Below are 12,287 nucleotides of genomic sequence, written 5' to 3'. Positions count from 1 at the left end.
TTGATATTAAGCTTGGGTCTCCCTTTCCAGAGAGAAGACTGTACTGTATAATTGAGTTAATTACGGAATCTGCTGGATTGAGGTTTTCCCATTCTTGGATCAGGATGTTGCGATGGCCCCCAGGTTTAAACTGGGCACAATCTATGTGCCGCTCATTTGCTAAGCCCCGATCCTGGGGACTCCTTGCCATCGCACTTGCATGGGGACTTTGGGCTCGTCCTGTAACCGTCTTAAATTCTGCTAATGGTCTCTAATGAATTTTGTGGATGAAGCTCTTGCAGCGGATTCATTGAAGGCAAGTTCAGTTAAAGACTCTTCCTCTCCCTTCTTTTGCCATCATTTGCTCCCCCTTCCCCCTCTCTTGTTTTTCTCTCCCCTTCTCTTCTCTCATTCACTGTCAGGAAAGACTACCTTTGAAGGGACAATTCTGTACCGAGCTGCACCTGGAAAGACAGAAGGCCACAGACGCTATTACAGTGAGTGACCTTAACCGCAGGAGGCAATTGTGAAGATAAGATCTGCGTACCTGTGTTTTTTTGACGCAGCTGTGCTTTCCTGAGCTGCTCACGCTTACGCCGAGTGTCTGTGAGAATTTCCGACCCAAGGACATGTACTTACTTGCCTGAGATAAGTGCCATCTCCTTGGCGTGTGCTATGGGCGCATTCTTCCCATCAGCCCCTGGCGCTTTCTTGTTTGCTTTGTGCCTCTATCGTATGTGACGTGTGCATGAGCCTTGCGGGCAGAGAAGGGAGTGGTCGCGTTTGCTGTGGCATATGTATCTGTTCCAGTATCTTTGGGCTTCCGGGGTGGTGTAAGATGGCTTCTCACGGACATGTCAACCTCTCATGGTTATTGCTTTCTCTGGGTGGGAGGGTCATTGGGAACCAGTAAACCATTTATTCATCGCATGGGTCAAAGAAACAAGAATTCGGCCTGAAAGTCCATGCCAGTCGTGGCGTCTTGCTTTGCTCATCCAGCCAGTCACCGCGCGGCAGGATTCTTTTGGCGGGGTCAATGTGTAGCCCTTTGTGTTATGAGAGAAAGCTGCTAAATGTCGAGAGGAGAGAGATGAATGAGACGAACGAGTTAATCTCACAAAACCCTTAGAACAGTTCCTGCCACAGAGTAAGCACTAGAAGTGTGTGTTAAATTTTAAAACAAATAAAATAAGTAAAACTGGCTCACGGATCTGCATCAACCAATGCTAGCAAAGTAGGGTGAAAGCACACGAAAGTGGGCCGATGAGATGACTGGTGATGGCGAATTTGAGGAGGCTTTGTTCTACCTTGAAGGAAGAACAGCCACCTTAGGGTCCGTATCGATATGAATGATGAAAGAGAATGTTCGCACAGGAACACCAGAGCCGAGCTGCTCAAGCTGTCTGCGGTGAGGCTTCTTTTGATTGTCATTCTGTCATGGACAGAACCATGGTCCTACTGCACGGGACTTCCCCGCACACGCAGCGCACCGCCTGCATCTTACTGCACGAGTTTGACAGCCCCTGGACTGGTCTGTGCCCTCTTCCCAGAGACAAGCCTGCTGGCCACATCTCAGGGAAGTCACACCAATGCACGTTGCTGTGAACGTTTTGAAATGCTCACCCTTTCTGCATTTACCTTGCCACAGACTGGTAACAAACCCTTCGTGGACTGGCCCCCATCCACAGACCACCCTCTGGGTGGCACTGCATGGGGACGTCACCTGGCCAGCTGGGTGTGGCAAGGAGACATTTTATGGGGTACTGTGTGTGATGGGTGCCAACAGCTAAAAGGAACAGACATGAAAATGAAAAGTCATCCTTCTTTCCCTCCAAAGAGAAGGAGCTAGATTTTCAGTTATTTCACCAAACCAGATATTCAGATGTTTGAGTTATATGCCTAAGAGTCATATAACCAGGCTGCCAGAATTTCTGGAAGAAAAATCTGCCACACATTTCCTTCCACGGTCATGCCTGTGTGGTTGAATGACTGTGCCACCTCTCCCTGTGTAATGCAAAGACTATTTCTCATAACGATTAATAGAAAAGTATTAAGATGAGCCCGATGGCAGCAAACACCTAAAAACAGAGCTCAGGGAAGTTAGGATGGCAGTGACTAACAATGTTATGAGCTCGCTGATGAGGAATGGCAGAAGCAGCCTTCAGGCTCCCCTCTTGAGGAAAGGAAACCGACTGGCCCTAATCCATTTGCCCTGCTGCCTTCTGCCGACAGTGGTGGTGAGAGGGAAGGGGCTGGGATGGCTTCTTTCCACCAACACTCCTTTTTCCCCCCTCAAGTGGTTCTTTCCAATCCAGAAAAAACTCTGAGCCATTTATCACATAGAAAGGATCCATACGGCAAGATGAGAACATGTTAAAGGGGGAAATGACACAATATTTAGACTCCAAAATTAAATCTCCAGCAGGGATATTTCCCAAAACAATGAACAGATCAACCCACGAATGGGTAACTAATCCAGGGGGCTTCTCCCTGTTTGTGCCCTCGAATCCAGCCCTGCCCGCTGCAGCGCGTGCCCTTGTCGAGGGCTGCTCCTCACCGTGCTGCCCTCTGGTCTTGCTCACAGATACTGTTTTTTAGTTAATTCACACATGCACCAGGGAGTGCCCCTACCACCCCCCCACCCCCATTTCGCTATCGATGTCGTTTTGTTGACAACGGCAGTAACAGCAAACAAAACCATTGTTTTCAGGATTTGATTTTGAAACTTGTTACCAAATATAATGACCTTTTTATATTTTGTCTGTTTTCATTTAACAGTTTCTTCCTGCACTGAGACTTCCTTATTTGAATGACTTCAACATTTTATGGCATTTTATGTGAGCAATTATTTGGTGTATCATTCTTATGTACTAGGAGGCCACCTTTCCTATAGGGAGCTAATGCCCTATTGTCTAATGGAGAACAACATTTGATGTGTACTTTAATCCCAAGAGCATTGTTCTCATCAGGAGATACATAGTAAATCTTTGGGAGGTACCCTACATTTACATCAGGAGACTTTTCTTCAAGACAGATTTAACAATAGGATTTAGTATCCATAAAGCATCCTCAAGTCCTGCCCTTTGATGGCATAGCTGATATACTGACCATCACAGTAAAAGCATCCACGCAGAAATGAATTAGACACAAATAGGCTCTTCCTTTCAGAAACAGGGCAAAGCCTGGAGAAAAAAGAATCTGGGGAGGTAAGTGCCCATGTTGTCTGGCTGACACTGTTTTATGACTTTGAACATATGCCCAAGAAGTCAAAGGAAGGGTGTCATGTCCCCAGTGTTCTTCTTTGAAAAGGGATTCCACTTTGGGAAGATGATGGCATCGGGGAGGAAGAAGAGCTGTAGGCTTGGGAGAGTCTGGCCTCTTAGAGGGGAGCTTCCTCTCCCTCTTTAACAGACACAGTTGTCTTGCTCGCGAAACCATTTTAATGTCAAGTCTGGTTTAATGCTCTCCTGGAGAAATGTGTCTGCATGCATTGATTCCTTGTGAAGCCATCCAAAGAGATTTAATTCTTTGGCAGTCATAATTTTGTGTGGTTTCTTTAATTGCTAATTTGTTTAAATGGCTTTTAGCTTTACAGTTTCCCTTTAGGAAATGGTACTTTCATTGCTAATTGCTAATTGACATGAGTCATAGAGACTGGAGGTGCAGTAGGCGGTGCTGACTGGGTGGGAGTCGAGGAGAGGGATACTGGCGGGGGCAGGAAGCATTGTTATCACATAGACTGTGGCAAAACAAGTTTGGATCAGAACCAAGCACTGGCTGAAGAAGTGAAATTCCATGTGCACAAAGACATCTGCTTTGAGATCAGAGTTTCTGAAAATGCATTTTTATTCACTTCTTATAAAAGTCAAGGTTGGCTTTCATGAGTTATAACAAAGGTCCCACACTAATGTAAAATGTTAATAATGGGGGGTAGGATATAGGAATGCTGTATTTTCTGCATGATTTTCTGTACACTACAACCTTTCTAATAAAAAAATGTACATTAAAACAAAGACCAAAAAAGGCAAGGTTGAGGGTGGAGAGATCAGATGAAACTCAGAGCCACCCAAACTCAACACACCCCAACACACTGAATACAAAACCCCAGTGCTAATGGTTGTGAGCCCAGTAGCACGATTAGAGGTGGGTCCTGGCTGGCTGTGAAGTTCTTCTGAGACTTGTTTTTCTCTCTCCGACCCCCCCCCCCCCCCCGGCTCTTGGCAGGTTTAAGGGAAACCACAGGCTCCGAGAGTGACGGGGGTGACTCGAGCAGTACCAAATCCGAAGGCGCCAATGGCACAGCCGCAACTGCAGCCATCCAGCCGAAGAAAGTTAAGGGCGTGGGCTTTGGAGATATTTTCAAGGACAAGCCAATAAAACTAAGACCGAGGTCGATCGAAGTAGAAAATGACTTTCTACCAGTGGAAAAGGTACGTTCGACAGTTTCCGTTTTATTTCGTTATGACGTGAAGTATCTTACAACAACGTGCCTTTTGGGGATTTGGAATCAGAGGCTTTCGATGCCTCTTTTGGGGTTTCCATGTCCTGTGTCCCCTCTTCCCATTGGCTCTCCCCCTCTGTGTGGGAACGGCTTCCCTCAAAAGGCCCCTGCTCTGCTCTGATGCCGCCCTTCTCACCCATCTCCCATTTAGGGAGTGTTGCCCGGGGTGACTTTTCCAGGGGAGCCATGCGTCTCTATTTCCTCCCCAGCAAAGCCCCTCCTGCCTGGTCACAGCTAAGCAGAAGCAGTAGACTGCTGAGAAGGAAGTCTCCCGTGTGCGCGAATGATGGAGAGGGCCGGCGCTGGGACAGTCCCTGGCTTGTCCCCATCAGGAAGCAGGCTGTGGTCTTCTGCCTCTGGTTCTGGGGTGGCGAGCAGCAGGCAGCGCGGGCTGCTGAGCACGCGGTTGCCACAGCAACGCACCCTGAGCCATCCGCACTCCTGGCTGCCTGTGACATCTTCTGAGGCACACTTCTGAGCATCATACCCTTGCTTAGGATTTGACAAATACTCTGGAATTTTCCAGATAGTCATAAGCTCCCCTCATGCTGTCCTTACGGGATGTTTGTTCATTCCGTTTAACACTGAAACTTTTGCTCTGACATTTGTGCCAGCAGGCTTGGGGGATGGGGCAGTGGCTTGGAAGTGTTTCTCGTTTTTCAGTGAGATGAAGTTTCAAAGGTTGCATCATCTTCCACAGCTGTAGAACTTTCATCCCGCAGCAACCTTTTCCTTTGTCCTCATGCATTGGAAGCCAAATCTGAAAAGGAAACTTTTTGGACATTAATTACCCTTCTGAGAGGAAGAAGGCAGAAAAGGCAGATACTTTGAAATGAGAGACTGTTTCATCACAACTCTTCTTTGGTGGAAGCTTCTCCACATGTGTCTTTCAGAAATCAATATGTGATGTTTCTCAAGATCTGAAAACTAGCTGGTTAGGATCCCAGCTCGTGAGTTCATTTCTGCTTTTCAAATGGTTGAATTCAGAGTCCTCTAAAAATTTACAAAGGAGCAAGTCCCCATCTTTGCGAGCAACAAAGGATTTTCTTCTATTTTATTCAAGTGGCTCAAATGCATGTGATCACTGGCTCATTCAATCAAGAGTTAAGGTCTGTCTTTCGCTTTAAGGTTCTTGATCTTGTCTCCTTTGTGTGGCAAGACATTGTGCGTGTGGCCTTTATTACGATTGCTATAGCTGTTTGTATTGACTGCTAATAATTAATTGGGTTGTTATTGCGAACAATCAGCATCAGCTCTAATACTTCCCCGTTTACATCTCAGCATTCCTCTTCCCTGAACCCCTGAGCTACATGTCCAACTGCCTACTGGAGTCTCTCTCCACTTAGACTTCTTAAATGCATGTCAGCGTGTCCAAACCTGAACTCCTCTTCAAGCCCCCAGCCTCCCCCATTCCTGTTGGAGTTATGACAGTGCCATCCATCCCATTGCTCAGACAAGAACTTTGGGGTTGTCCCTGACTCCTGCCTTTTTTTTCACACCCCACGTCCAGCCTGCCGGGAATCCTGATCAGCTCTGCTTAAGAGTGTTTGGAATGCCACCCCACCCCCTCTCCTCCCTGTTGCAGTGGTCCCATGTCCTCCCCCCGCTCCCAGCAGTGGGCTCCTAGCAGGTCTTCTGCCTCTGTCCCACCCTGTGTCCTCTGGTCTCTGCAGTATAGCCAGCGTGGTCCTTCGAGAAGGAAGCCAGGACATGCCACTCATCTGCTCGCACCCAGCAAAGCCTTCACTGAGGACAAAGTGAGAGTCCTCCAGGCAGCCCACGCCCCGGCCCTGAGCTCTGCCAACGCTCTGGCTCCCTCCCCCGCTCACTCCCTGCCGCTGTCCCTGCTCTTCTCAGCCACACGGCATGCGCCCTGCTTTGGAACCTATTTGGAACCTGTCTCTGCCTGGGCCACTCTGCTCCCACCTCCATACCTGGGGACCTCTGCTGCTCCTTGAAGTCTTGGCTCAAATCTTACCTTCTCCATGGGGTCCACCCTGCTCCCCGAATTCTGAAACCTGTCTCTGCCTGGGCCACTCTGCTCCCACCTCCATACCTGGGGACCTCTGCTGCTCCTTGAAGTCTTGGCTCAAATCTTGCCTTCTCCATGGGGTCCACCCTGCTCCCCGAATTCTGAAACCTGCCCCCTTTGCCCATCCCTCTGACTCTGCGTTATTGTGTTTTTGTTTTCCATAGCAAGTACCACCTTCTTAAATAATATTTATTTTTATGTTTATTATTTATTTCAATCACTGATGTAGTATAGGGCACATAGTGGGTGCTCAGTAAATATTTGTTGAATGAATAGTAGTAAGACTATATTAACAGCACTTTAGAGATTACAGACATCTGTAAACTAGGGGACTGGGTCAGACATCCTAACAGTTCCATAGTTGAAAACAGAACTGTTGTGTAGTTCACTATATCTTTGTGAAATAGAAGATTTATTGCATTGGTCTTGGTGGCATGAATTTTTAACTTGATCAGAGGTGTGTGTGTGTGTGTGTGTGTGTGTGTGTGTGTGTGGCCACACAAGTATCTGTGCATCCTGGTCCCTGATTTGCAGAATGAAGCTATGTGTGGGCAGCTCCCTAATGTCTTTCTCGTGAAGCCTCTGGGGAAAACAGCCTGCCTTACTAGCTGTCGACAGTTTTTACAGCATACGAGAGGATTTGAAACTGTCTACACCCCTTATTGTTGGCGCTGTGGACAGTCCAGTGGATTTTTGGATCCAGGCTGTTACTGCACAGCCTGGCACAGAGCTGATGAGGGTGAGGTTGTTTTATCAGTGTGCAACCTGCTTCTCATCACTTTTCTGATGGCTCTGTGTCTAAGATTTATGCTTAGAAAGGCATTTCCTCTGAGAATTGAACTCACTGTTTTTATTTTGCAGAAATTGAATCTCATCATGACAGCCATTGGTTAGTTTGGACCCCAGCAGGTCTTGCACTCAGGCTGTAACAGTTGGCTTTCTCACAGCTGGTTTGATAATTGTCAAAAGGAATCTGACAATTATTAACAACTGGAAACATAATGTTACACTTCCCATTCAAGTGGGTGACGTATCCAAAGCCACTTTTCTGAGTCAGTAGATAATTTTAAACTTACTGTGCTTTAATCCATGTTACCCTACCCAAAGTGGCTGAAGGTTGATAATTGTGTTATTTACTAAAGAAAGTGCTAGCAGGATTAGATTATACCCCAGGAAGGATATTACTTAACCCCCTCACCCCAAATAAGGAAATCATGAGTGTAGGTGGTGCTTCTACTTCTCTTATTGTGCTATAAGAAAGGACCCCATTTATGAAAGCTGCTGTTACTACCAAATAGATAAACCTATGCATGGCTTTTTTTCTTCTTCTTCTTCTTTATTTTCTTTTAAATATTACATTAAAAAAATACGAGGTCCCCATATACCCCCCACCCCTCCCACATCAACAACCTCTTCCATCATCGTGGCACATCCACTGCACCTGGCGAATACATTCTGGAGCACTGCTGCACCACACGGACAGTGGTCCATACTGTAGTCCACACTCTCTCCCAGTCCACCCAGTGGACCACGGCAGGACACACAACGTCCAGCAGCTGCCCCTGCAGCATCACCCAGGACAAGTCCAAATCCTGAAAATGCCGCACACCATATCTCGCCTTCCATCTCCCTACCATCAACAGCCACCGTGGTGTGCATGGATTTTTAATGCACCATTTAACTAAAATGTTTCAAAAGAAATGATATAATATCTATGATTTGCTTCCAATAATCTGGGAGGTGGAAAAGTAGATGGGGATATAAAGGAAACAGGATTGGTCATGAGTTGATAATTGTTGAAACTTGGCCATGCATACATGGGCATTCATTATACTCTACTGTCTTTATGGATATGTTGGAAATTTTCCTTGATAAAAGATTAAAGAAAAAAAAGGAACCTTGTGAACATGTGCTGTTTAAACTAAGCTCAAGGAAGCAGACGTGGCATCTGTCTACCATATGGAGGTCCAGGGTTTGATCCCCAGGACCTCCTGACCCGTGTGGTGAGCTGGCCCTTGCACGGAGCTGCCATGTGCAAGGAGTGCCATGCCACGCAGGGGTGTCCCCTGCGTAGGGGTGCCCCATGTGCAAGGTGTGCGCCCTGCAAGGAGAGCCACCCCACGTGAAAAAAGCACAGCCTGCCCAGGAGTGGCGCCGCTCACACAGAGAACTGAGGCAGCATGATGACACAACAAAAAAGAAACGCAGTTTCCCTGTGCCGCTGGGTAATGCAAGTGGTTGCAGAAGAACACACTGCGAATGGACACAGAGAGCAGACAATGGGGTGGGGGGAAGGGGAGAGAAATAAAATCTTTAAAATAAATAAACTAAGCTCAGAGGTTTTGATATTCTGTATGAAAATAATAGAAAATACTGTGTGGCTAAAGATGAACCAAGTTAAATATAAGATTAGAAGGGCATGGAATCATTGCCCTAGATGATTGACCTTGACAAATCAAGTGGGCAATGTAAAAAATGCAAACATTCTTTATACATAACCTCTCCCCTCCGGACTTTTCTTTTTTAATTAAATGATATATAGCAGGAAATACCTTGTAAACTGTTAAATTTAACTAATTTCAACCAGTATTTATTGAGTGCTCACAATATGCTGGCACTAGGGATCCAGTGGTAAACAAGACCAGGTTCCTGCCCCCGGAGAGCTGCAGCAAGGTAAACAAGCAATAATTATACAGCGTGGGGAGTGCTGTGATCAAGCTGGGAACACTTTGCTGTGTTATAGGAGCCGCTGGGTGTGGCAGATGGTGAGTTGTTAGGGAGTTTGGAGAGTGTGTGTGTATGCACATGCACAGGCATGAGTACCCCCTTCTTACAGGAAGTGGTGTTTGTGCCTACAGGAAGTGATGTTTTGACTTACAGGAAATGATGTTTAGCCCAACAGGAAGAGATGTTTAGGCTAAGAACCATGTGTCCAGTAGACGTTCATCAAGCAAAGGAGCAGAGAGTTATCAAGGTGGAAAGAACAGCATGTATAAATGGCTAATATGGGAAAAGAGCCCAAGGCAGTGTGCAGTAGCCCCAGTTGGGAGTGGGGAAAGATAAGAATGGGGCAAAAAGGAGGGCCAGGATCATGAAGGGCCTTGTGTGACTTAAGGAGTTTGAACTTGATCTTGAGGGCAATGGAGAGCTATCGGAGGGTTTTAAGCAAGAGAGTGACATGATCAGGTGATTTAGAAAAAGTATTTTGGCTGTAAGTATTTTGGTGTAAGGAGTGGATTATAGAAGGTAGGGAAACTAAAATTCAGGAGAGAGGTGACAGAAACTTATATTGGTTCTCCTGATAAATAGCAAGCCCCTCCCTCATATAAGTTCCAAAATTAATTAAGATGAGTCAGTAGATGGAGAATCAAAATATCCTTTTTACTTACTTTCTTTTCAATATTGATATACACTTGACCCAGCACTGCTTATCAAAAAGATGATCCTTTCTGCACCTTTGTCATATCAGAAGTGCCTGTGTTAGTGTGGGTCTGTTTCTGGACCCCCTGTTTTACTGGTCTCTCTGTCCTTGTGCTCTTACTGTATTGTCTTAATTACTGTAGCTTTATAGTACGCCTTGATACCTGGCAGTGTAAATCCTTGCTCTTTGTTCCTCTTCTTCAAGATTGCCTGGGCTATTCTTGGCTCCTTGCATTCCCATGTAAATCTAAGAATCCATTTGTCAAATCCCAGGTGCAAAAAAAAAAAAAATCTTCTGGGAGTTTGATTGGGAGTGCGTTTAATCCATTGATACTTGTTGGGAAAACTGACACCTTCACAGTTCATGAACATGGTATAGTCCATAATTTAGCTATGTCTTATTTCACTTTATGAAAATTCACCAAACTGTGCACTTGTTTATACATCTTTCTATATTTTGTTATATAGTAATGTTATTACTGATGAAGGCAAAGGGGGAGGAGCTGAGCACAACCAGTTTATTTTTCCTGAATTTGCCTATTGAGTAAGTGATTTCACTTTCCCAGGGGAGAGTGAGTAAAGAGACAGGGAAGGTCTAGGAGTATCGCGCCAATTCAACTCCCTTTATGTCAGGGGTTCTTAACCAGCCGTCCATGAGCTTGAATTGAAATTCAAAAAAACATTCTTGTGGGGACGTGTTGGCGCAGGTGTGATATATTTATTATATAGTACACAGTGTAGTGTGGACTTAGTAGGGGGTACGTGGTTTTCACCTGACTGGCAAAGGGGTCCATGGAACTAAAAAGGTTAAGAACCCTTGTTTTATATGGAAGGGCAACTGAGTTGATGGTGGTACCATTTATTCCCTGATTAGAGAACACTGGAGGAGGCAGGTGTTTGGGGAAAAAGGTCGTGGGTCAGTCTTAGACTTTTTTTTTTTTTTTTGAGGAACTAGCAGGACTATTAAGTGGTTACAACCAGCAGGCAGTTGGATAAATAAGTCTGGTGCTCAGGAGAGCATTGTAGTTGTAGGTTTGGGAGTCACCAGCCTAGAGATTGGGTTGGAAGACTAAAAAAAAAGGTGGCCCAGGATAGGATCTCATTCTCACGAATACTGCTGGGCGCTTTTGTCTCCCACCTGTAGCCCCAAAGGGGAATTTCTTCACTGCTCTTTCCTCATGACTCCAGCCTAGCCTCACTCTTCTGTTTTTATGAGTCACTCCCGGCTAACCACTGGAGGAAAGGAGTGTCAGGTATTACACATGAGTGGGTAAATTACAGATACTCAGGTAAGGCTCAGGACCCAACCTGACATAGCCTTATATAGAATTGTCCTGGCCAGCTGTTTCCACGACCAGGTTCTCTAAGCACTACCAGTGTTGGTCCCCTTAAATGTTGGGGAAGGAAGTCTTTTGGCTTTGGCTCTTCAATCAGATTGAAAAAGATATTTGAAACCGCATGGTCTGCCAGGTAGGTTGGTTACTCTACTAGATTCCCTGTGAAGAAGTCTTTCAAGAAGCTCCTTTCCCATGGTCTTCCAGTCTTGGCTGATTTTTGTTAGTGGCTTCTGACATCTCTCTCTTGAAATGATTCTGTTTTCTTTCTGCGTTTTCTACTATTTTCCACAATTAGACGTGTTTCCAAGTGTCTTTTTCACCTCTTGTCATCTTGAATCTCACTTATAGAATCCCGGTTGCCCAAATCAATGCCTTTATAACACCAACTTTATGGCTTTTACTTGTACCAGAGAACTAGAATTAAAATCATATATAAATGAGAGTCACTGGTCATATTTAAGTTTTTAATCTGTCAAATAGCAGTAAGAGAAATTTTAATATTTTCATTGATATCTCAGGTAATCTTTTAACCATTCTAGTAAAAAAAATGCTTCAAATTGTATACTTATGTAAAAATCAAAACATTTAAACATCTAAAATGATGCTCTTGGTGCCTTAAAAATGAGAGATCTGTGCCTAATCCTTTGGAGACTGGAAATAAGCTCTGTGAATCTCCAGGAGCTAATGATATATTCTTTGACTAATGAAACATAAATGGATCAAACCTTTTGGGATTATCTGAGACCAAGAGTATTGGATGTCCCTCATTTTGGTTGAAAGGCAAGTGTATGTGAACCTCGTGACTGTTGGATAATCCATGGTTTCTAATGAACAGATGGTATTACAGTGCCTACTGCTTTCCTGGGCTGAATGAAGTGTGTGGAATTTTCAGACGTTGGTTGATGTGCTATCTTTCCCCAGAGTTTCCTAGCAAGGGGAGGTGGGGAGAAGGGAAATAGAAACCTTATACAGGGTTCCTTATGACATGTTGGGTGCCATTTACTGTTTTTTAATGTAC

The 12,287-nt window shown here is 45.2% G+C and overlaps 1 protein-coding gene across 4 annotated transcripts in view; it reads left to right on the top strand.

Annotated features, from left to right (window-relative positions):
• Positions 1 to 12,287, top strand: part of SH3KBP1 (SH3 domain containing kinase binding protein 1) — a 388,056-nt gene that overhangs the window by 203,278 nt on the left and 172,491 nt on the right. For 2 of the 4 annotated variants that reach the window (XM_058292030.2, XM_058292029.2), the window contains 2 exons: positions 402 to 476; positions 4,204 to 4,409. In XM_058292030.2, the coding sequence (XP_058148013.1) occupies positions 402 to 476; positions 4,204 to 4,409 (281 nt within the window). The remainder of the gene's footprint in view (positions 1 to 401; positions 477 to 4,203; positions 4,410 to 12,287) is intronic. The other 2 variants (XM_058292032.2, XM_058292031.2) reach the window with 1 other exon arrangement.

Source organism: Dasypus novemcinctus, chromosome X, assembly GCF_030445035.2.
Source record: "Dasypus novemcinctus isolate mDasNov1 chromosome X, mDasNov1.1.hap2, whole genome shotgun sequence".
Taxonomy (NCBI): Eukaryota; Metazoa; Chordata; class Mammalia; order Cingulata; family Dasypodidae; genus Dasypus; species Dasypus novemcinctus.
This window is presented reverse-complemented; position numbering and strand designations above follow the sequence as displayed.